This window comes from Musca vetustissima, unplaced genomic scaffold (assembly GCF_032173495.1).
Source record: "Musca vetustissima isolate MV318-11 ecotype Yass unplaced genomic scaffold, APGP_CSIRO_Mvet_v1 utg296058, whole genome shotgun sequence".
NCBI lineage: Eukaryota > Metazoa > Arthropoda > Insecta > Diptera > Muscidae > Musca > Musca vetustissima.
In genome coordinates, this window is record NW_026882229.1 from 16,945 (window position 1) to 40,642 (window position 23,698).

Genomic DNA, 23,698 nt, shown 5'->3' on the forward strand with positions numbered 1-23,698 from the left:
AGTCAATAGTATTGACTAGAGTCAATAGTACGGACAAGAGTCAATGGTATTGAAAAGAGTCACTAGTATTGACAAGAGTCAATAATATTGACTAGAGTCAATAGTACTGACAAGAGTCAATGGTATTGAAAAGAGTCACTAGTATTGACAAGAGTCAATAATATTGACAAGAGTCAATAGTATTGGCCAGAGTCAATAGTATTGACCAGAGTCAATAGTATTGACCAGAGTCAATAGTATTGACCCGAGTCAATAGTATTGACCAGAGTCAATAGTATTGACAAGAGTCAATAGTATTGAAAAGAGTCACTAGTATTGACAAGAGTCAATAATATTGACAAGAGTCAATAGTATTGCCAAGAGTCAATAGTATTGACAAGAGTCATTCGTATTGACTAGAGTCAATAGTATTGACTAGAGTCAATAGTATTGACTAGAGTCAATCGTATTGACAAGAGTCAATAGTATTGACGAGAGTCAATAGTATTGACGAGAGTCAATATTATTGACGAGAGTCAATAGTATTGACGAGAGTCAATATTTTTGACGAGAGTCAATAGTATTGACGAGAGTCAATATTATTGACGAGAGTCAATAGTATTGACGAGAGTCAATAGTATTGACGAGAGTCAATAGTATTGACCAAAGTCAATAGTATTGACGAGAGTCAATAGTATTGACCAAAGTCAATAGTATTGACCAAAGTCAATAGTATTGACCAGAGTCAATAGTATAGACCAGAGTAAATAGTATTGACCAGGGCCAATAGTATTGACTAGGGCCAATAGTATTGACCAGGGCCAATAGTATTGAACAGGGCCAATAGTATTGACCACAGTCAATATTATTGCCCACAGTCAATAGTATTGACCACAGTCAATAGTATTGACCACAGTCAATAGTATTGACCACAGTCAATAGTATTGACCACAGTCAATAGTATTGACCACAGTCAATAGTATTGACCACAGTCAATAGTATTGACCACAGTCAATAGTATTGACCACAGTCAATAGTATTGACCACAGTCAATAGTATTGACCACAGTCAATAGTATTGACCACAGTCAATAGTATTGACCACAGTCAATAGTATTGACCACAGTCAATAGTATTGACCACAGTCAATAGTATTGACCACAGTCAATAGTATTGACCACAGTCAATAGTATTGACCACAGTCAATAGTATTGACCACAGTCAATAGTATTGACCACAGTCAATAGTATTGACCACAGTCAATAGTATTGACCACAGTCAATAGTATTGACCACAGTCAATAGTATTGACCACAGTCAATAGTATTGACCACAGTCAATAGTATTGACCACAGTCAATAGTATTGACAAGAGTAAATAGTATTGACAAGAGTAAGTAGTATCGACAAGAGTCAATAGTATTGACAAGAGTCAATACTCGGAGTCAATATTATTGACCCGAGTCAATAGTCAATAGAATTGACATGAGTCAATAGTATTGACATGAGTCAATAGTATTGACATGAGTCAATAGTATTGACCCGAGTCAATAGTATTGACCAGAGTCAATATTACCAACAAGAGTCGATGTTACCCACAAGAGTCATGATTTTTAACCAAAGTCAATGTTATTGACAAGAGTAAAGATTATTGACTATAGTCAGTATTTTAACCAGAGTGAAAATTCTTCTTCTTGTTGTTTATTTTTATTTTGTATGCATTTTTATTTGTATGTATAAAATTAAATATTTAATTGCTTCTTTATATAATATCGCAGACATTTCTCCGTGTAAGTTAACACGTTTAGCCACGCTTCGTTAATTGCTTGCCAAGTCATTTGTTCTGAAAATTGCTCATGACAAAAGGCTCACTTAACCCGATTTCCAGTTAGGTTTTTTTTCACTTCTCTTCTCATGCACAAAATAAGGTTTGAAGACTGCTGATGTACCTGCTGCTGCTTCTGGCTAATGGTGGCTGTCTGTATACTTTTTGTGTGTATATGCTGGTTCTCGTTACCGGCAATAGTAAAAAATACATGGAATATTTTTTAATTTTGTTTTTTCCATTCTTTGTCTTCGCTCGATGAGCGTTATAACGTTTAGTGTCGTTGTTTTCTCTCGTTCTTATGATTTAGTGTTTTTTGGCTGACATAAATTACATTAAAATACCTTCGCTGATGTTCTTTCTCTTTTTTCGCCAAAAAATTTAACAAAAACTCAAGGGTCGTATTGCCATTAATATAGTGGCTACATTGTCCCGCAGCATTGGATCCATGGTACGTTGTTTCTCAAGGCTACATGGTTGGGCATGGACTTGTGCCAATTGATAAAGATCGGCATAATATTCCATACCAGTGATACCCAGTGAATTAAAACTGGCCGAAACTTCGGTGCAATCGATAATGGCTGTCTTCAAGGGGGTTACCAACAATGTAGAGTGGTTGGGCTAGAAAAATTAAAAAATAAAGATTTATTGCTGCATTTAAAATTTAATTAATTTATGTTTCTTCTCTTTCAGGTGAGCATCTTTAAAAATTTAATCTCAAATGGTAAGCTGTTTAAATTCGTTTTAAATTTAAGATGTTTTTATCTCCCGACAAATTTCCTCCCAAAATACCTCACTCATTCACTCTCTCACACTTCCACTAATCGAATCATGTTTCCTCATTTAATTTGTTTATTTTTCATTGTTCGCCTCTTCTTTGTCACTTACCACTTTTTTACCTTCGATCAATTCACGGATTAACAAGACCGCAGTCCGGCTACCAGCCAACAGATTCCAACGTGACCAACTGAAATTGTGTGATAGGGCCAATGTTGACATACACGCATACAAATGCATTTCCATGACATAGTTCTTCTCGCACGAACCCTCCGTATAACAGAAGGCATCCTCATCGGGGAATATATCGACCGCCGAAGAAATCAAAATCTCTTTAATCGCCTCTAATGACAATGTTCGACCAATCATCTCATTAATGGCAGTGGTTGAGCCACCTTGAAAATTATTGACACAATAACCCTCAGAGGTTATGGTTATATCGAGACTAACCAATGATGCTGTGAAACTGAAGAGAATTGTCCCAGGACTGAATGGTGGGTGTGGTAATGGAAGAAAAACAAATGAACAACAGTTACAATTTGTAAATTGGACAGTGGGAACAAACTACCTAAAAATTTTTTTAATTGACTCTAGTCAATACTATTGACTTCTAGTCAATACTATTGACTTCTAGTCAATACAATTGACTTCTAGTCAATACAATTGACTTCTAGTCAATACTATTGACTTCTAGTCAATACAATTGACTTCTAGTCAATACTATTGACTTCTAGTCAATACAATTGACTTTTAGTCAATACTATTGACTTCTTGTCAATACTATTGACTTTTAGTCAATACTATTGACTTCTAGTCAATACTATTGACTTCTAGTCAATACTATTGACTTCTAGTCAATACTATTGACTTTTAGTCAATACTATTGACTTCTAGTCAATACTATTGACTTCTAGTCAATACTATTGACTTCTAGTCAATACTATTGACTTCTAGTCAATACTATTGACTTCTAGTCAATACTATTGACTTCTAGTCAATACTATTGACTTCTAGTCAATACTATTGACTTCTAGTCAATACTATTGACTTCTAGTCAATACTATTGACTTCTAGTCAATACTATTGACTTCTAGTCAATACTATTGACTTCTAGTCAATACTATTGACTTCTAGTCAATACTATTGACTTCTAGTCAATACTATTGACTTCTAGTCAATACTATTGACTTCTAGTCAATACTATTGACTTCTAGTCAATACTATTGACTTCTAGTCAATACTATTGACTTCTAGTCAATACTATTGACTTCTAGTCAATACTATTGACTTCTAGTCAATACTATTGACTTCTAGTCAATACTATTGACTTCTAGTCAATACTATTGACTTCTAGTCAATACTATTGACTTCTAGTCAATACTATTGACTTCTAGTCAATACTATTGACTTCTAGTCAATACTATTGACTTCTAGTCAATACTATTGACTTCTAGTCAATACTATTGACTTCTAGTCAATACTATTGACTTCTAGTCAATACTATTGACTTCTAGTCAATACTATTGACTTCTAGTCAATACTATTGACTTCTAGTCAATACTATTGACTTCTAGTCAATACTATTGACTTCTAGTCAATACTATTGACTTCTAGTCAATACTATTGACTTCTAGTCAATACTATTGACTTCTAGTCAATACTATTGACTTCTAGTCAATACTATTGACTTCTAGTCAATACTATTGACTTCTAGTCAATACTATTGACTTCTAGTCAATACTATTGACTTCTAGTCAATACTATTGACTTCTAGTCAATACTATTGACTTCTAGTCAATACTATTGACTTCTAGTCAATACTATTGACTTCTAGTCAATACTATTGACTTCTAGTCAATACTATTGACTTCTAGTCAATACTATTGACTTCTAGTCAATACTATTGACTTCTAGTCAATACTATTGACTTCTAGTCAATACTATTGACTTCTAGTCAATACTATTGTCTTCTAGTCAATACTATTGACTTCTAGTCAATACTATTGTCTTCTAGTCAATACTATTGACTTCTAGTCAATACTATTGACTTTTAGTCAATTCTATTGACTCGAGTCAATACTATTGCCAAATATTGACTCTGGTCATATTTATCCACTGTGCCCTACTCACTTTTTCAAATCCGGTTTTATTTCCCATGTCTGATAGGGCATATTGCTGTATCGGTTTAAGGCAAATCCAAAAATTCCTTGTTGACATAACGTTAAAATTTATGTTGTTGTTGGCAATCGCATTTTCAGCAGAGATGCAATCGAGATGGAGAGTAAAAAAAAATGTTGTTGGTTTTATTGTTAACAGCATCGAATATCAATAAGCTAGACATGTTGGAATCGCTGTTATACTCCTGCATGTAACTTTCAAAAAAATATTCTGGATCTACATATTGAACACCGTCTTCATGGGGTAGGGTGGTGCAGTTGTTTGGTTGTTGAGTGGTTTTTATGCCTTAGGATTTAAGTGCACTACCATGTAGCACAAAAGTGTGGGTATTTAGGTGTGTGTGTTTACGTTGTGGTGGCATTTGTTTGTGTGTGTGCTCGTTCTAATCTTACCTAAACGACCTGTTCGAAATTGTATGGAAAGTTTATCCTCATTGAATTTGGTATCATGTACATCTCGTGTACTCCATTTGCCTTCGGTAAAGGTAGCGGCTGGATTTGACAGTTTTGACTTTTTCCTAGAAATGGTAAAATGCAAAAAAAAAAAAAGAAAATGTTTTTTGAATTTAGTTTTGAAGTTATTGGTTTTTGGATTTTTTTCTTCCGTGAGGTATGGGGGGAGGTGAAGGAAATTATATTAGGCAAAAAATGCTCGGATTGTTCTTCTATTATTCTGTATCCACGCTGTATATAGTACGGAAAATTATTATTTAAGACATCCTATCTGTTAATAGTCCTTGGAAAAATGTCCTTTAAAATGCTACGCTGTGAATAGTCCTTGGAAAAGAAATTTAAAAATTTTCACATGTAATCCCTAATAAAATATTCTAGGAAAAGAAATCTGCTGTTTATTAAATTCTTAAACAAATATCCTTTTATATTGTTATGCAATAATTTGTTATATCCTTTCTCGTATATACACACACATATTGTGTGTATGTACCTCTCTTTCAAAAACAAATCCTTTGTTCCAATGTCACTTGCAATGCAATTAAATCAATTCAAAGCAATTCTGAGATTCGTTTCATTTTTTGAACATCGACAACGAACAACATACCGACGAAGTGTTCGACGCCTGCAACAACAAGAAAAACAATTGCCAGATACAATCCAATTGACATCAATCGACCAAGTTGTTTGTAGAAATAACATTTGGTGTGTGTGTGTGGGTGTAGGAAGGAAACGAGCAATCCTTACATTTGAATGACTCAATTTGGAGGAGACAATAAAAACGCCGACAAGAACAACAAAAGCGTTACGAAAGTACCCCATTGTCATCACTAGCAGTGGCTAAGCACATTCATGTTACACTACAATTAATTTCTCAATTGTCTTCAATGGTCTTTTAAATGTTACTGTCCTCAATTCCGATGAATTTCGTTGTAAAGGAGGATATGAAAAAGTTGAACACTATGACAGGACAATCTCTCTTTGGATTGTTTAACGATTTTCGAACCATAGTAAGACGAGCATTTTTTAAATATTTTTTTTGGGCCTATACAAGGGGTGGATTTTTTAAAGATCCAATTTTCAAGGTCTATACAAGGCGTGGATTTTTTAAAGATTAATTTTTCAAGGCCCATACAAGGCGTGGATTTTTTAAAAATTAATTTTTCAAGGCCCATACAAGGCGTGGATTTTGTAAAGATTCATTTTTCAAGGTCTATACAAGGTGTGGATTTTTTAAAGATTCATTTTTCAAGGTCTATACAAGGTGTGGATTTTTTAAAGATTCATTTTTCAAGGTCTATACAAGGCGTGGATTTTTTAAAGATTCATTTTTCAAGGTCGTCTATACAAGGCGTGGATTTTTTAAAGATTCATTTTTCAAGGTCGTCTATACAAGGCGTGGATTTTTTAAAGATTCATTTTTCAAGGTCTGTACAAGGCGTGGATTTTTTAAAGATTCATTTTTCAAGGTCTATACAAGGTGTGGATTTTTTAAAGATTCATTTTTCAAGGTCTGTACAAGGCGTGGATTTTTTAAAGATTCATTTTTCAAGGTCTATACAAGGCTTGGATTTTTTAAAGATTACTTTTTCAAGGCCTATACAAGGCGTGGATTTTTTAAAGATTCATTTTTCAAGGTCTATACAAGGCGTGGATTTTTTAAAGATTCATTTTGCAAGGCCCATACAAGGCGTGGATTTTTTAAAGATTCATTTTTCAAGGCCCATACAAGGCGTGAATTTTTTAAAGATTCATTTTTCAAGGCCCATACAAGGCGTGGATTTTTTAAAGATTCATTTTTCAAGGTCTATACAAGGCGTCGATTTTTTAAAAATTCATTTTTCAAGGTCTATACAAGGCGTGGATTTTTTAAAGATTCATTTTTCAAGGTCGTCTATACAAGGCGTGGATTTTTTAAAGATTCATTTTTCAAGGTCGTCTATACAAGGCGTGGATTTTTTAAAGATTCATTTTTCAAGGTCTATACAAGGCGTGGATTTTTTAAAGATTCATTTTTCAAGGTCTATACAAGGCGTGGATTTTTTAAAGATTCATTTTTCAAGGTCTATACAAGGCGTGGATTTTTTAAAGATTCATTTTTCAAGGTCTATACAAGGCGTGGATTTTTTAAAGATTCATTTTTCAAGGTCTATACAAGGCGTGGATTTTTTAAAGATTCATTTTTCAAGGTCTATACAAGGCGTGGATTTTTTAAGATGCATTTTTCAAGGTCTATACAAGGCGTGGATTTTTTAAAGATTCATTTTTAAGGGTTGTTAAAATTGTGCCTCTTTACCCCATTTAGAATATTAATACCTGTCACTTACCCATTCGCCAGACTGCCACTATTGCTGTTAGCTGCATGGGTTTTCAAAAAATCTTGCAATCCTCCTTCTTTACCACCGGCACTGGTGCCACCACTTGCATCACTGCGATATGTTAGATTGTCATCCGTGGTTATGGTTGGATCATTCAGACCCGCACCTCCACCACCACCCACTCCCGTGCCATTAGTATTCATTGTATCATATAAAAGATATTCATCATCATCCTCTTCATCATCATCATATTCATCATCCGAACTACTTTCATCATCTAATAGGACCTCCTCCTCATCCTCGGCGTTCTGCTCCTCTCCACCTGGCATGGCATCGGAATCACGTATAAAAGATATACCCGAATAGTAGGCAAGACCTGAAGCGTTGTTGGCACCAGTATCTGCAGCTGCTGCGGCTGCATTGCCACCTGGTATAGTTGCAGGCGAAGATTGAGCTGCGCCACCTTCCATGGTGTTGGGAGACGTAGCTCCACCGCTGCCACCTCCATTCCCATTATTGTTGTTGTTTTTGTTGTTATTGCTGCCATTTCTCCCCATTAGATTTGCTGAAATCTTTTCTAAAGCTTCACCCTGCAGTGGCATTTGTAATTCGCACAAACGATCCAAGTCCTGTTTACCCACTCATCAACACAGAGAGTAGCAATTTTTGGATTTCGATGGGGATTTTTGTCGTTTTGTGTGTGTGAGTGTGTATGTGGGTGAAAATGTGTGTGTGTGGATTGGTTGTTAGTCAAAGTAATTGTGAGTGAGTGTTGTTGTTGGTTTCACATTTTATTTGATTTTTCCCAACGTGTTTTTCGTGGCAAAACAGCAGTGGGAGAGGACCGCCCAGGAGGAGGTGGAACGGTTGGTTGGAAACACAGATTGATGATTGAGTTGCCATTGAATATTGTTGTTGTTCGTGTTGTTGTTGTTATTTTTTGTGTCGACAGGATACATGAATGTCATAAAATATTATGATTGTTGATTGGAAAGTCATTCATGCATTCGTTTGGTGTTGGGGGCGGGGAAATGAAAAACAAAACAAGAAAATTTAAATATAGACACAGATGCAAATTTACATATATATATTTTTAATTTGCTTATTAGGGTGGTTCAGGAGCAAAATAAACGGCAGGCTATAAAAAAGTTGGTATTTTTAATTAAAAAAGAAACTGGGAATGATAGTTTTTCATATTTTTTCATAATTCTGCCAATTTTTACTGACCCACCCTAATGTCTGTAGCTTATTTTTAGCTTTCTCATTTATTGAGTGGTAATATAAAAATTATAGAGCGGAAATCATTCAATATTAACGATGATTAATTTGTTTGATTGATTTGCCAATAATATTTTTAAAATCCAATTTAATAGAGTGTAGTAATGGGATACCAAACAGGGTTGCCATATTTCTTAATAACAACACAAGCTGTGATTTTTTGAAGATTGTTTTTTCGAAGTCTGTACTACGCGAAGATTTTTTAGACATTTTTTGAGGCCTTTATTGAAAAAAAAAATATTTTATAGGACTAAATAAGACCTGGATTTTTAAAAATATTTTGTTCTGCGACTAAATAAGGCGTGGCAGGGGTGGCGTAGGGTATAATAGATATCAAGCAATGGCTCTGATTGGCTTTAACATGGCGAAGTCCAGGCTTATCTCTTTCATCTCAATTGTGGACACTGACCACACCGCGGTGTAACCTAGGGTAGCTATTTTTATCACCCGTTGAAATAAAGAGCTGACATGTGCCGCAAGTTCACCCATAAGAACTAAAAAAAAATGGGTTGAGGCGTCGGGTTAGTTGTCCACACTCGGAAAATCCCTCTTACTACGACCCCCGCAAACGTATAAGGGAACACGATCTGCGAATCTGCACTTGGAATGTGCGCATCTTGTACAGAACAGGCGCAGTGTTCGCCTTGGGGGAAGTACTCAAGAAGTACAAAGTCGATATTATTGCCTTACAGGAAATACGATATTATGGCTGCCATGAAATGAGACAGGAGGAAAATAAAAGACCTCGTCTCCAGATTCACTCCAGTACATGAGCGAATTGCTATAATCCGTATAAAAGCGAAGTTCTTCTACATCAGTCTCATTTGCGCCCATGCTCCGACCGAAGATAAAGATGAACAGACCAAAGATATTTTTTACGAGCGCCTCGAAACAGCATATGATCTCTGCCCTGGCCACGACATTAGAATTCTGCTAGGAGATTTTAATGCAAAAATCGAAGGGGGACATATTTTTGGTCCCACTGTCGAAAATTCAACCTCCACAAAGAAACATTAATCAACGGCATGAGGTTGATTAACTTCGCGGCAGCAAAAAACATGGTAGCTAGCACCACCAGATTCAAGCATCTCGATATACACACATTTTTGGTCCCACTGTCGGAAAATTCAACCTCCACGAAGAAACATCCTACAACGGCATGAGGTTGATTGACTTCGTGGCAGTAAAAAAACATGGTAGTTAGCAGTAGCACCACATTCAAGCATCTCGATATACACAAGGCCACTTGGATTTTTCCCGATCGTACAACGAGAAATCAAATCAATCATGTTGTGATAGACGGAAGGCATTCAACCAGTGTTTTAGACTTCCGATCGATGTGGGGAGCGAATATCGATTCGGACCATTACGTTGTAGCAGCCAAGGTTCGCACTCGTGCTAATGTTGCAACAAAGGTGCGATCTAACGCAACACGGAAACTCGGTGTCGAAAAACACAACAGGTAGCCGAGGCCTACTCCGCTCAACATATTCACCTGCTTGACGAAAGCACCCCTTGTCCCGATAATAATATCGAAACACAATGTCAAAGAATCGCCAACTCCCTACATACTGCAGCAAAAGCAACACTTGGGTACCAAAAACCACCACCAAGAAATCCATGGTACGATCAGGAGTGTCGTAATGCTGCTGATCTGAAAAACGCGGCGTATAGGGCAACCCTGTAGCAACACGGAATGCGATGGAGAAATATCAGGAGAGAGGAGAATCGTATTTTAAGAAGAAAGAACAAGTAAAACGTAAGCGTGAGCAAATCGAGATGTACAGGAGTCAGAATGAAGTCCGGAAATGTTGCCAACGCGTAAAACACCAAACCGGATGTTTTTGGTGCAGGTACATCCTCACGTAGAGATGAAGAAGGAAACCTGGTGACAGATACAGACAGCGTGTTGAGGATCTGGAAGGAGCAGCTTCTGGTATCAAATAGTGGCGGTGAAGAAGATACCGCAGAACCAATAAGAGATGACGGTATAGAATGTATACCACCTAGCCAAGATGAGGTCATAAAAGCAATTAATCGGCTCAAGAACAATAAAGCAGCAGGAGCCGACGGGTTACCAGCCGAACTATTCAAGACTGGTGGTCAGATGCTGGTCAGGAACATGCACCATCTGATTAGTACAATTTGGCTAGAGGAATGTATGTCCAATAATTGGAACCTCAGCATTCTGGGTCCCGTGCATAAAAAAGGAGACAAGACGACATGTGCCAACTAGAGAGTAATTAGCCTTCTTCCCATAGCATATAAAGTGATATCCAGTGTGCTGTGTGAACGACTGAAGCCAATGGGCAATGACATTATTGAACAATATCAATGTGGCTTCAGACCTGGCAAATCCACCATTGACCAGATTTTCACTCTGCGCAAAATTCTGGAAAAGTCCCACGAAAAACACATCGACACATACCACCTATTCGTCGATTATAAAGCCGCGTTCGACAGTCCTATCCGTTCAAAGGTGTTTAAAGCCATGTCTACGTTCAGCATTGCTGCAAATATAATACGGCTATGCAGGATAACTTTAAGTGGCACAAGGTCAGCAGTTAAAGTCGGAAAGGACCTATCGGAGCCCTTCAATGCCGAAAGAGGATTCAGATAAGGTGACAGTTTGTCGTGTGATCTTTTTAAAATTCTACTGGAAAAGCTCATACGAGACGCAAAGGTGAACAGAAATGGCACTCTGTACATCAAACAACACATGTTACTCGCCTACGCCGATGACAGCGATATAATGAGTCGAACATTGCGAGCGGTAACAGCCACCTTTGAACAAATTGAGGAGTCTGCAAAAGTGGGTCTGGTAGTAAACGGCGAGAAGACCATGCTGATGGTATCAACACGCAAGACGTCCAGTAGACTCGGACCAACTGTGGAACTTGAGAAATACAGCTTCGAGGTAGTTAAAGATTTTATATACCTTGGCACCGCCATAAACAAAACGAATGACATCAGTTTTGAAATTCGGAGAAGGATTGTGATGGGCAACAGATGCTACTATGGTCTAAGTAAGCAGTTTAGAAACAAGGCCACCTGCCGCCAGACCAAACTCGCACTTTACAAGACGCTGATACTACCCGTGCTGTTATATGGATCTGAAGCATGGGTACTTGCGCAAGCAGCTGAGACAGTTCTTGGGGTGTTTGAGAGAAATTTCTCCGAACGATCTATGGACGATCTGCGTCGATGGTGAATATTTCCATCGAATGAACCATAAGTTGTACCATCTATTCTCGGACATCGACATAGTCAGACGTATTGAGCTGCAGCGACTACGTTGGTTAGGCCATGTTGTGAGAATGGATGAAGATACCCCAGCCCAGAAGGCATATAAAAGCGAACCAGCTGATGGTTCACGCAGAAGGGGAAGGCCAAGAATACGATGGAAAGATCAAGTCAAAGACAACATTGCCGAAAATGGTCTTTCAAATTGGAAAAACTGCGCAATATTTTTAGAAGGCCATTACAAGGCGTGGATTTTTAATAGAATATTTTTAGTAGGCCATTTCAAGGGATGGAAATCCTGTGTTTTTTATAGAATTTTGTTGAGGACTTACCTCTATTAATTGCGAAAACATATACGAAGTTAACTCCCTATCCTCTTCCGTTTCCTTTGAATCACTCTGGTTCGATGACGATCGCCTTGATACTTCACTACCCACTGTATGAACGCTACGTTTACTTTGTGAACTCTTGTCACTTGCTAAGCTACCCTTACTGCTGTTACGACTGACAGCTTTGGTTTTCTCATCCTTATAGGATGTTTCACTAGGACGACGGTTTTGTTTTAAATCCAATGTATCTGCCACTCTGTGTTTGTCATTGTCGTCAATGGTGATTGGTGTCGCTGCTGCTGCTGCGGCTGGATAAGGTTTTATTTTTAATACTTTTTCAAATTGAACACTTGGAAAGAATTCCCGAGGCTCATCCAAATCTAGAAAATCCTCAGTAATGCGAGATCTTTGCAGTAGATTTTCCAATGTGTTTTGAGCCTTTGCAGCATTGCCATTGGTGCCGGTTACTGTTGGTGGTGTTGTTGTTTCTTCCATCACAACCACAACCATTTTTTCCTCAGCCATATCATTATCAAAGCTACTGGAACAAGAGCTCTTTGAGGTTCCGTGGTCGGCGGTGGTGGTTGTGGTGGTGGCCACCGACCTAATGGGAATTGGTGTAAATGTTACATTTTTAGGCTTAGCCAAATACAGCAGACGCCTTGGCTGTTTCCATCGCTTGTTATGCTTACGCGCCTTACGTTGTTGCTGTTGGAATTGTTTAAGGCGTTCGGTATCGAATCGAACACAAAATCCTTGTGGTATTCGAGGTACAATGAAATCTTTTACCAAACCATAAATATCGATATCACTGGGAATATTAAACATATCGAAGTCGGTAATTTCTCTCACGGGTAAGTTGCCGGTGGCACCGGCAGCAGATTTTTGTGAACTCTTCTTACGTAACTTCGATAAGGGGAAACGGGGTGACAGGCTTTTAAGGGGGCTGGCATTTGTGGTTGTGGGTATGGGTGTTGCTTCGGTGGTGTTGTTACTGTTTGTTGTTGGTTTTGCCCCATCCATTAAATCGGCTTCGAGAGTTTCCATTTGAGTTTCCCAACGACAGGCAATGGGGGGCTCGAACCATATAACACTGTCGGGTAAGCTTTGCGGAGAAGGAATGACGGAATTATCGAGGGGTGTTATATTTACATATGGTTCTAACTTACTCCACTGTAACCAAGGCCAATTTATCCAAAGCTGCCTCCACCATACGCATCTCAGCCTCAATTTCTTCCGGCAATCGTCTAACACCCGGCAAGGGAGGTGGTGGGGGTTTATAGGTCTGATAATACACCTTATGGGAGAGTTTGTTTGGAGCTAAAACTAAATCGTAAAAAATTGAATATTTTGGGAGGATTACCAGAGGACTATCAGAAGTGGGAATTGTTAAAAGAATATTTTTTCAAGGGTCAAAGGAATCGTGGATTTTTTAACGAATATTTGCACAAGGGGTAGCAGAAGCGTGGATTTTTTAGCGAATATTTCCTCAGAGGTGTGCAGAAGGGTGGATTTTTTAAAGAAAATTTCCTCAGAGGTGTGCAGAAGCGTGGATTTTTTAAAGAATATTTTCTCAAGGGTTAGCAGAAGCGTGGATTTTTTAAAGAATATTTTCTCAAGGGTTAGCAGAAGCGTGGATTTTTTAAAGAATATTTTCTCAAGGGTTAGCAGAAGCGTGGATTTTTTAAAGAATATTTTCTCAAGGGTTAGCAGAAGCGTGGATTTTTTAAAGAATATTTTCTCAAGGCTCAACAGAAGCGTGGATTTTGTAAAGAATATTTTCTCAAGGCTCAGCAGAAGCGTGGATTTTGTAAAGAATATTTTCTCAAGGGTTAGCAGAAGCGTGGATTTTTTAAAGAATATTTCTTCAAGGGTCAGAAGAAGCGTGGATTTTTTAAAGAATATTTTCTCAAGGGTTAGCAGAAGCGTGGATTTTTTAAAGAATATTTTCTCAAGGGTTAGCAGAAGCGTGGATTTTTTAAAGAATATTTTCTCAAGGGTTAGCAGAAGCGTGGATTTTTTAAAGAATATTTTCTCAAGGGTTAGCAGAAGCGTGGATTTTTTAAAGAATATTTTCTCAAGGGTTAGCAGAAGCGTGGATTTTTTAAAGAATATTTTCTCAAGGGTTAGCAGAAGCGTGGATTTTTTAAAGAATATTTTCTCAAGGGTTAGCAGAAGCGTGGATTTTTTAAAGAATATTTTCTCAAGGGTTAGCAGAAGCGTGGATTTTTTAAAGAATATTTTCTCAAGGGTTAGCAGAAGCGTGGATTTTTTAAAGAATATTTTCTCAAGGGTTAGCAGAAGCGTGGATTTTTTAAAGAATATTTTCTCAAGGGTTAGCAGAAGCGTGGATTTTTTAAAGAATATTTTCTCAAGGGTTAGCAGAAGCGTGGATTTTTTAAAGAATATTTTCTCAAGGGTTAGCAGAAGCGTGGATTTTTTAAAGAATATTTTCTCAAGGGTTAGCAGAAGCGTGGATTTTTTAAAGAATATTTTCTCAAGGGTTAGCAGAAGCGTGGATTTTTTAAAGAATATTTTCTCAAGGGTTAGCAGAAGCGTGGATTTTTTAAAGAATATTTTCTCAAGGGTTAGCAGAAGCGTGGATTTTTTAAAGAATATTTTCTCAAGGGTTAGCAGAAGCGTGGATTTTTTAAAGAATATTTTCTCAAGGGTTAGCAGAAGCGTGGATTTTTTAAAGAATATTTTCTCAAGGGTTAGCAGAAGCGTGGATTTTTTAAAGAATATTTTCTCAAGGCTCAACAGAAGCGTGGATTTTTTAAAGAATATTTTCTCAAGGCTCAGCAGAAGCGTGGATTTTGTAAAGAATATTTTCTCAAGGGTTAGCAGAAGCGTGGATTTTTTAAAGAATATTTTCTCAAGGGTTAGCAGAAGCGTGGATTTTTTAAAGAATATTTTCTCAAGGGTTAGCAGAAGCGTGGATTTTTTAAAGAATATTTTCTCAAGGGTTAGCAGAAGCGTGGATTTTTTAAAGAATATTTTCTCAAGGGTTAGCAGAAGCGTGGATTTTTTAAAGAATATTTTCTCAAGGGTTAGCAGAAGCGTGGATTTTTTAAAGAATATGCCCCGTTCAGAATGGGGAACCCCTTAGTCGCTGTCGTCCACTTTTCATTATTATAGTGATCCCAATTATTTTTCAGCCCTCTCTTCAACTTACTCGTCCTTATAAAGGACCGTGAATTCAACTGCTTATCCTGCTGCGGTGTTTCCAAATAATCCAAACAATAGACACCACCAATGATGCGATATTTCCTCAAATTAACATCAGTATCTAAGAGGCCAAAACTTTCCGGACCAATTGCTTTGCGTCTCAGCTTATTTAATTCATCTTCATATTCCAAATACAGCTTGTCCACATCGAGATTTTTCTCCCTTGACTTTTGATTGGCACCCTCTTGTTCGTATTGTTCCAATTCATGCAGCGGAATTTCCTTCGAACATTCATCCAACATATTTTGCAGGATCTCTTTGCGTTTACGCCATTCTCTTTTTGTTTGGTGTAACATATCTGGAAGGAGGAGAAAGTATTTTTCTTTTAGAATCGGAAACCCGTAGAAGTGTTATTCGATTTACTTATATGCGGTGATCGGGGTTTCTTCAAATTAAAACTTGGACAATAATCGCTTAGGTGATCATAGTTTAACCATAGACCCCTTAAGGCGGAGCTGTAAAGTGTTACCGATGGTGGTAAGGATAATAACATTTTCATCAAGGGGAACTCAATTTCATTGTGTAGATTTTGCTCCCCGATTCTCGGTTTGGCGCTAAGGGAACTGCAGAATAAAGTCATTAGAAAATAGCTTCCAATTTCAAAAATTGTCCTACTTACATCTGTGCATCCTTGGAGAAAGTCCATATAAAACTTTTGAATACTTCCGAATCGTAGATGTGTTTTGATACTCCTGGTCGATCAATCCTGGAGAAGGAGGTTATTTTATTTGAATAAATTGAATTGCTATTTGTCTCTACTTACTCCATATCCCTTTCCACATGCGACATGGTCTTGTAGGTAAAATCATCCAAATATTCTTTGAGTAAAATTCGTATTTCTGTCTTAAGTTTACCCAGATCGGTTAGGGTATGCTGAGGTTTGGTCTTGTCATTGAGAGCATCATTGAGTTCTTGGAGGATCTAAAAGATCAAAATTATAAGAGGGTTATATCAAAAAGTTTACCTTTATTTAAGATTAAGTTTCCAAAAATTCAGAAGTACTGAAAATAAGGGCTAAGCCATAAGGTGGACTCTTAATCGTTGAGGACCTTCAACAATGGCGGGTAGGATGGTAGGAAAATTTGACAACCCTTCAGAAAACATTCTTTAAAAACTTTGGTCCTTTGGTTGGTCCTTTCGAAAATATTTTTAAAAGCCTTGTTTTGGTCCTTCAGAAAATATTCTTTAAAAAACCCACGCCTTGGTTTGATCCTTCAGCAAATATTCTTTAAAAAATCCACGCCTTGAAAAAATATTCTTTAAAAAATCCGCGCCTTGAAAAAATATTCCTTAAAAAATCCGCGCCTTGAAAAAATATTCCTTAAAAAATCCACGCCTTGAAAAAATATTCTTTAAAAAATCCGCGCCTTGAAAAAATATTCTTTAAAAAATCCACGCCTTGTGTTATGACCCTTTAAAAAAATATTCTTTAAAAAATCCACGCCTTGTGTTATGACCCTTGAAAAAATATTCTTTAAAAAATCCACGCCTTGTAGTGACCCTTGAAAAAATATTCTATAAAAAATCCACGCCTTGTTTTGGTCCTTGAGAAAAAATATTCTATAAAAAATCCACGCCTTGTTTTGGTCCTTGAGAAAAAAAATCTTTAAAAAATCCACGCCTTGTTTTGGTCCTTGAGAAAAAAATCTTTAAAAAATCCACGCCTTGTTTTGGTCCTTGAGAAAAAATTCTTTAAAAAATCCACGCCTTGTTTTGGTCCTTGAAAAAATATTCTTTAAAAAATCCACGCCTTGTGTTATGACCCTTGAAAAAATATTCTTTAAAAAATCCACGCCTTGTGTTATGACCCTTGAAAAAATATTCTTTAAAAAATCCACGCCTTGTGTTATGACCCTTGAAAAAATATTCTTTAAAAAATCCACGCCTTGTGTTATGACCCTTGAAAAAATATTCTTTAAAAAATCCCCAACTTGTGGAGGCCCTTGAAAAAATATTCTATAAAAAATCCACGCCTTGTTTTGGTCCTTGAGAAAAAAATCTTTAAAAAATCCACGCCTTGTTTTGGTCCTTGAGAAAAAAATCTTTAAAAAATCCACGCCTTGTTTTGGTCCTTGAGAAAAAATTCTTTAACAAATCCACGCCTTGTGTTATGACCCTTGAAAAAATATTCTTTAAAAAATCCACGCCTTGTTTTGGTCCTTGAGAAAAAATTCTTTAAAAAATCCACGCCTTGTTTTGGTCCTTGAGAAAAAATTCTTTAAAAAATCCACGCCTTGTGTTATGACCCTTTAAAAAAATATTCTTTAAAAAATCCACGCCTTGTGTTATGACCCTTGAAAAAATATTCTTTAAAAAATCCACGCCTTGTAGTGACCCTTGAAAAAATATTCTATAAAAAATCCACGCCTTGTTTTGGTCCTTGAGAAAAAATTCTTTAAAAAATCCACGCCTTGTGTTATGACCCTTGAAAAAATATTCTTTAAAAAATCCACGCCTTGTAGTGACCCTTGAAAAAATATTCTATAAAAAATCCACGCCTTGTTTTGGTCCTTGAGAAAAAATTCTTTAAAAAATCCACGCCTTGTTTTGGTCCTTGAGAAAAAATTCTTTAAAAAATCCACGCCTTGTTTTGGTCCTTGAGAAAAAATTCTTTAAAAAATCCACGCCTTGTTTTGGTCCTTGAGAAAAAATTCTTTAAAAAATCCACGCCTTGTTTTGGTCCTTGAGAAAAAATTCTTTAAAAAATCCACGCCTTGTTTTGGTCCTTGAGAAAAAATTCTTTAAAAAATCCACGCCTTGTTTTGGTCCTTGAGAAAAAAATCTTTAAAAAATCCACGTTTTTTTTTGGTCCTTCAGAAAATATTCTTTAAAAAATCCACGCCTTGTTTTGGGCCTTCAGAAAATATTCTATACAAAAACCACGCTTTGTTTTGGGCCTTCAGAAAATATTCTTTAAAAAATCCACGCCTTGTGTTATGACCCTTGAAAAAATATTCTTTAAAAAATCAACGCCTTGCAGTGACCCTTGGAAAAATATTCTTTAAAAAAACCACGCCTTGTAGTGACCCTTGAAAAAATATTCTTTTAAAAATCAACGTCTTGTGTTGGTCCTCCAATAGACCGTTGTCAAATATATTTAATATGAACCTAAGCTCGCGCATATCCATTATCGTATCATTAAATTGTACTTACTCCCAATATCTCCTTGACACGCTGGGCATAGACATCACCCAAATTACCCTGCTGTTTTCGCAACGTTGCCTTGGTAAGATCCGGCACAGTAAAATCCTGTGTTAACAACGTTCTTTCGTTGGTCTTCAGTAACCAATTTCGCGACTCGCGATTTCTCCTCTCTACATCCATTTTCCATTGATGGATGTATTTACGTAAATCACTGGGGCTATTGGCATTCGGTAGGCCATTACAACGCATAAATTTCTCCCAATCAACTTCATCTTTGGCCATACGTTTTATCCCATCGATGGTTTGACGTACCTGATTGAAGAAGGCCATACTGTTTTTAAGTTGCGAACGACGTTGTTTATTCTCCAGGATTTCCATTTGCAAACGGTGCTTGGCCTGTTCGCGTTCGATTTTGCGACGCTGCCGAGCCTCTTCGAGTTTTTTGAGTCTGCAAAGGGAGAGGGGGGAAATTCAGGGAATTGGGAGGATAAGTTAAATGAAAAATCCTGGGAAATATTTTTTTATGCCACCTACTTTTCCCTCTCCATTTCAATTCGTAACAATTCCGCCTGCTCGGCCTCCAAACGGGCCTTTTCCTTTTTGCTCAATTTCTTCTTCGGTGGCTATTATAAATCAATAAAGGAAATAACATATTTTTTTTTGGAAAATAATTTATGTAAATTTATTGCCTTTAATTTTTCTGTTTTCTTTCCTTACCATTTTCCGGCTATCTCTAATTTCCCGGGCTTCTTTGCGAGTGTTAACGAATTTAATGAACTTCTGCCTTTTTTTGATATTAAACCGAATTTTGTTTCTTACCGATACAGAATGTTTTATAGCAACCCAAGCCGTTGCCATGTTGCCTTAATAGCCATATTTTGTTTATGTCAAGAGCAACACACTAAAAACGCCAAACAGAAAACAGCTAAGTAACTGGTTTCATATTTTCCCTTTTATTCTTTGTTTTTAATAAGCTAAAATGGAAAACATAAAAAGGCTTATTATGTGGCCGGCTTGCGTTGGCTTTGTAGACATGGTTTACATGGAAATAAAAATTAAAAAAAGAAATAAATAAATAAAGCGAATTAACTACTCTTTAAAAATATTCTTTAAGAAATCCACGCCTTATATAGACCTTCCAAAGTATATTCTTTTAAAAATCCACGCCTTATATAGACCTTCCAAAATATATTCTTTAAGAAATCCACGCCTTATATAGACCTTCCAAAGTATATTCTTTTAAAAATCCACACCTTATATAGACCTTACAGAAGATATTCTTTAAAAAATCCACGCCTTATATACCCCTTCCATGCCTTATATAAAAAATACTCTGTAAAAAATCCACGCCTTATATACCCCTTCCATGCCTTATATAAAAAATACTCTGTAAAAAATCCACTCTTTTTTTTTTTAAAAATACTCTTTAAAAATTACACTCCTTGTAAGGACAGTTAAAAATACTCTTTAAAAAATCCACGCTTATATCCTTGTATAAAAAATACTCTGTAAAAAATCCACGCCTTATATAGGCCTTGTATAAAAAATACTTTTTAAACAATCCATGCCTTATATAGGCCTTGTAAAAAATATTCTTTAAAAAATCCATGCCTTGTAAAAATTTTCTTTAAAAAATCCATGCCTTGTAAAAAATATTCTTTACAAAATCCACGCCTTATATAACCTTGTAAAAATATTCTTTAAAAATGCCACTCTATATATTCACTGTAAAAAATATTCTTCAAAAAAACCTATGCCTTATCTAGGCCTTGTAAAAAATAATCATTCAACCACAGAGTGAAGCAATATAGTCGGACGGGGCCGACCATATGATACCCTACACAACTTCCACGAAAATAAGTGAGCTTCGCGATATTTGCACCCTCCTGAACGACTAGGGTCAACAAATATTATCTATATATATAAAAGAGCTTAGTGTTAAGTGAGTGAGTGACTGACTGACAGATCATCGCCCAGACGAAACGGCTAAAGCTAGAAGCTTGAAATTTTGAGTGTGGGTTGTTGTTGGTGTTTAGGCGTGAGATAAGGCTGGGTTTTTGGAGATTCGTACTAGAAGGGTACGAAAAGTACTAAAATGTACGAAATATGGTACCCTTTGTATTAGGCGAACGGGAAGAGCTAGAATTCTGAAATTTGGAATGTGGGTCACTGATGGAAAGTTAGAAAGATGTACAAAAGGGGTTTTTGGAAATTCGACCTATAAGTGTACTAAAAGTACTAAATGTAGTTCTAATTCTACATATATTGAACATATATAGCTAAAATCTTGAAATTTTATATATGAAATTTGGAAGTAAGATTACAGTTGAAATTCGCATTTATATGTACGAAAAGTACTAAACGGAACTAAATTTGGTACAATTTGGATTTGGGTGAATGGAGAGATCTGGAAACCTAAAATTTGGAATAGTGGTTGCTGTTGGTATATAGAATTGAGATATGGAAGCATAGTACTTATGTGTACTAAATGGTTCTATATTTGGCACAACTTAATTATGTGTGAACGGATAGAGCTGGACTCCAGAATTTTCGAATTAAAAATACTATTGGAGTGTACAAAAAAAAGTACTAACTGGTACCAAATGGTTTACAAATTGTTGAACAATTGTGTGAATGGATAGGGCCGAGATCCTGAAATTATGAATTAATATAACAGTTTGAATGCAGGATTGAGATATGTGGGTAGTTTTGAAAATTCGTAATACGTGTACTAAATGGTACTAAATTTGGTACAATATAGATTTGAGTGAACGGTTAGAGATGGAAAACTTAAAATTGGAATGAAAAATTACAGATTTAAGGTAGTATTGGAATTATGTACTTATGGATACGAGAAGCACAAAATGGTACTAAATATGTTACAATTTGTTTTGTGTGAGCGGGAATCATAAAATTTTGAATTAAAATTAAGGATTGGATTGTAGGATGAGACATGGAGTTAGTTTTAAAAATGCGTAATTATGTGTACTAAATGGTACTAAGTTTAGTACAATTCAGATTTGAATAAAAGGATAGAGATGGAAAACGTATATATAAAAACCAGTAAGGAAAGTAGTAAAGTCGGACTGTATGATACCCTTCACCACTTTGGGTATATTCTACATATGTATCCGAAAAGACGTCGCCTTTTTTAAGGAATTTTGACATGAAATCGAACGAACTTAAATATGTGATTTTAATGTCTTTCTGGAACCTATGCTAAATTTCATTTCATTTGGGCAAGTTTAGAGTCGTTTGCGCTCAGTGGGACAGATTTGTGTAAATCGATTTAAAGCCAACTTGACAAACTCTATTCGGTATGCTGCACTGTTTAAAATTTAATCTCAATCAGACACCTATTGATTATGTGGTATACAATAAACATAAATAATTCGAAATTATATATGGAAGCTACGATATATCTATGCCAATAAAAAAATTAGCAAAGACTTTGGTGCACAATTTACCTAAAATCGGGTGAAACTATATATGGAAGCTATATCTAAATCTGCACCGATTTTCACAAAACTTAGCATACGCCATTCTAGATTTAATTCAATACGCTATGCCACAATTCGTACAAATCAAATGATTTTCAGAGACTTTGGTGCATAAATCGACTCAGAAAGTGAGTCTATGCATATTCTCAAAAGGAACCATTGGTCTATCTCGATTATTTTTGCCTGTTACAAATATATGCACAAAGACATAATACCCTGTACCACAGTGTTGTGAAGGGTATAATAAAATTACTGTTAGAATACAGGATTGAGACAGTGTTGGAAATTCGAACTCATATGTACTAAATATGGTACAATTTGGATCTATATGAACGGATAGGGCTGGGATCCTGAAATTTGTCATTAAAAATAAAGTTTTGGAGTGTGAAATTGAGAAGTTTTAGAACCTCCTACTAACGTCTACGAAAAGTAATAAATGATACTAAATTTGATACAATTTGGATGCTGGTGAACGGATAGAGCTGGGATATTTAAATGTGCACTTAAGGTTATTATTGGAGTGCATGACTGAGGTAGTTTTGGAAATTCGTACTTATGGGTACGAAAAGCACAAAATTTGGTACAATGTGGACTTGAGTGAACGGTTAGAACTCGAATTCTGAAAGCTGCCACTTAGGTTACTGTGGGAGTGTATGAAAAGTACAGAATTGTACCAAATCTGGTACAATTTGGAGAACAGACAGAGCTGAAATTCTTAAATTTGAACTTACGATTGCTATTTTAAAGCAGGTCTCATGAAAAAGCACTGGCGCTATTTGTAGATGTTGGACATATCAAGTACACATGGAATTTGTCAAAGAGAGCCGCTAAAGGGTCGATATATATCCATGCTACGACAAACTGCGTTGTCGTAGCATTGACACTATCCTAGTGACACTATCCTAGTGTCATGACGGTCACTGATAATTTCGCTGAAGTACCATTACAAACCATATGATTGCTAGGATTATTGAAGCACGCCCAGAAAGTTTTCAAAATCAAATAATAATAACACCCAATTAACTGATACTTTGGTACCATTTAACTGATACCTTGGTATAATGTCCGAAGAAGCTCTTGAAGCCAGGAACAAGGACTATCGAAACATACGCTAGAGCAATACAAGGAAAAATTTAAGGAAAAATATTATGGAAGATATCATAAATGATTTATTAGTTTCGTCAGACCCTTTGATATCTTCATTGTCAAATGGGTTTCAATTTCGTCTGCAAAAAAATATTATTATAAAATTAAATAAAAAAAATTAAAAATAAATTTAAACAATTTTTTTTTCTTAAAAAAATCTATGATTTTTTTCCGAGCTGTGAAAAAAAAAAAACGGCGGAAGATATCGTTTTTCGTTTAAAAAGTTACTAACAAGGCCCAATCGCCAACTGTGTTTGGAAGTAATTGATACTAAATTTAGTGGTGGTGATGGTATGGAGGTAGTCTT

At 36.2% G+C, this 23,698-nt stretch overlaps 1 protein-coding gene across 1 annotated transcript; it reads right to left on the reverse strand.

Moving 5' to 3' along the window:
- Positions 1–2,182: 2,182 nt before the first annotated feature.
- On the reverse strand, positions 2,183–19,603 carry LOC133328455 (dynein axonemal intermediate chain 7). The gene is made up of 14 exons (XM_061537022.1): positions 19,565–19,603; positions 19,280–19,368; positions 18,755–19,193; positions 16,365–16,522; positions 16,221–16,307; positions 15,965–16,164; positions 15,549–15,899; positions 13,543–13,699; positions 12,377–13,478; positions 7,533–8,152; positions 5,149–5,273; positions 4,709–4,784; positions 2,690–3,065; positions 2,183–2,422 (listed from the first exon to the last, which is right to left on the reverse strand). The coding sequence occupies exons 1-14, from the start codon at positions 19,601–19,603 to the stop codon at positions 2,183–2,185; spliced, it is 4,059 nt and encodes a 1,352-aa protein (XP_061393006.1).
- Positions 19,604–23,698: the final 4,095 nt, after the last annotated feature.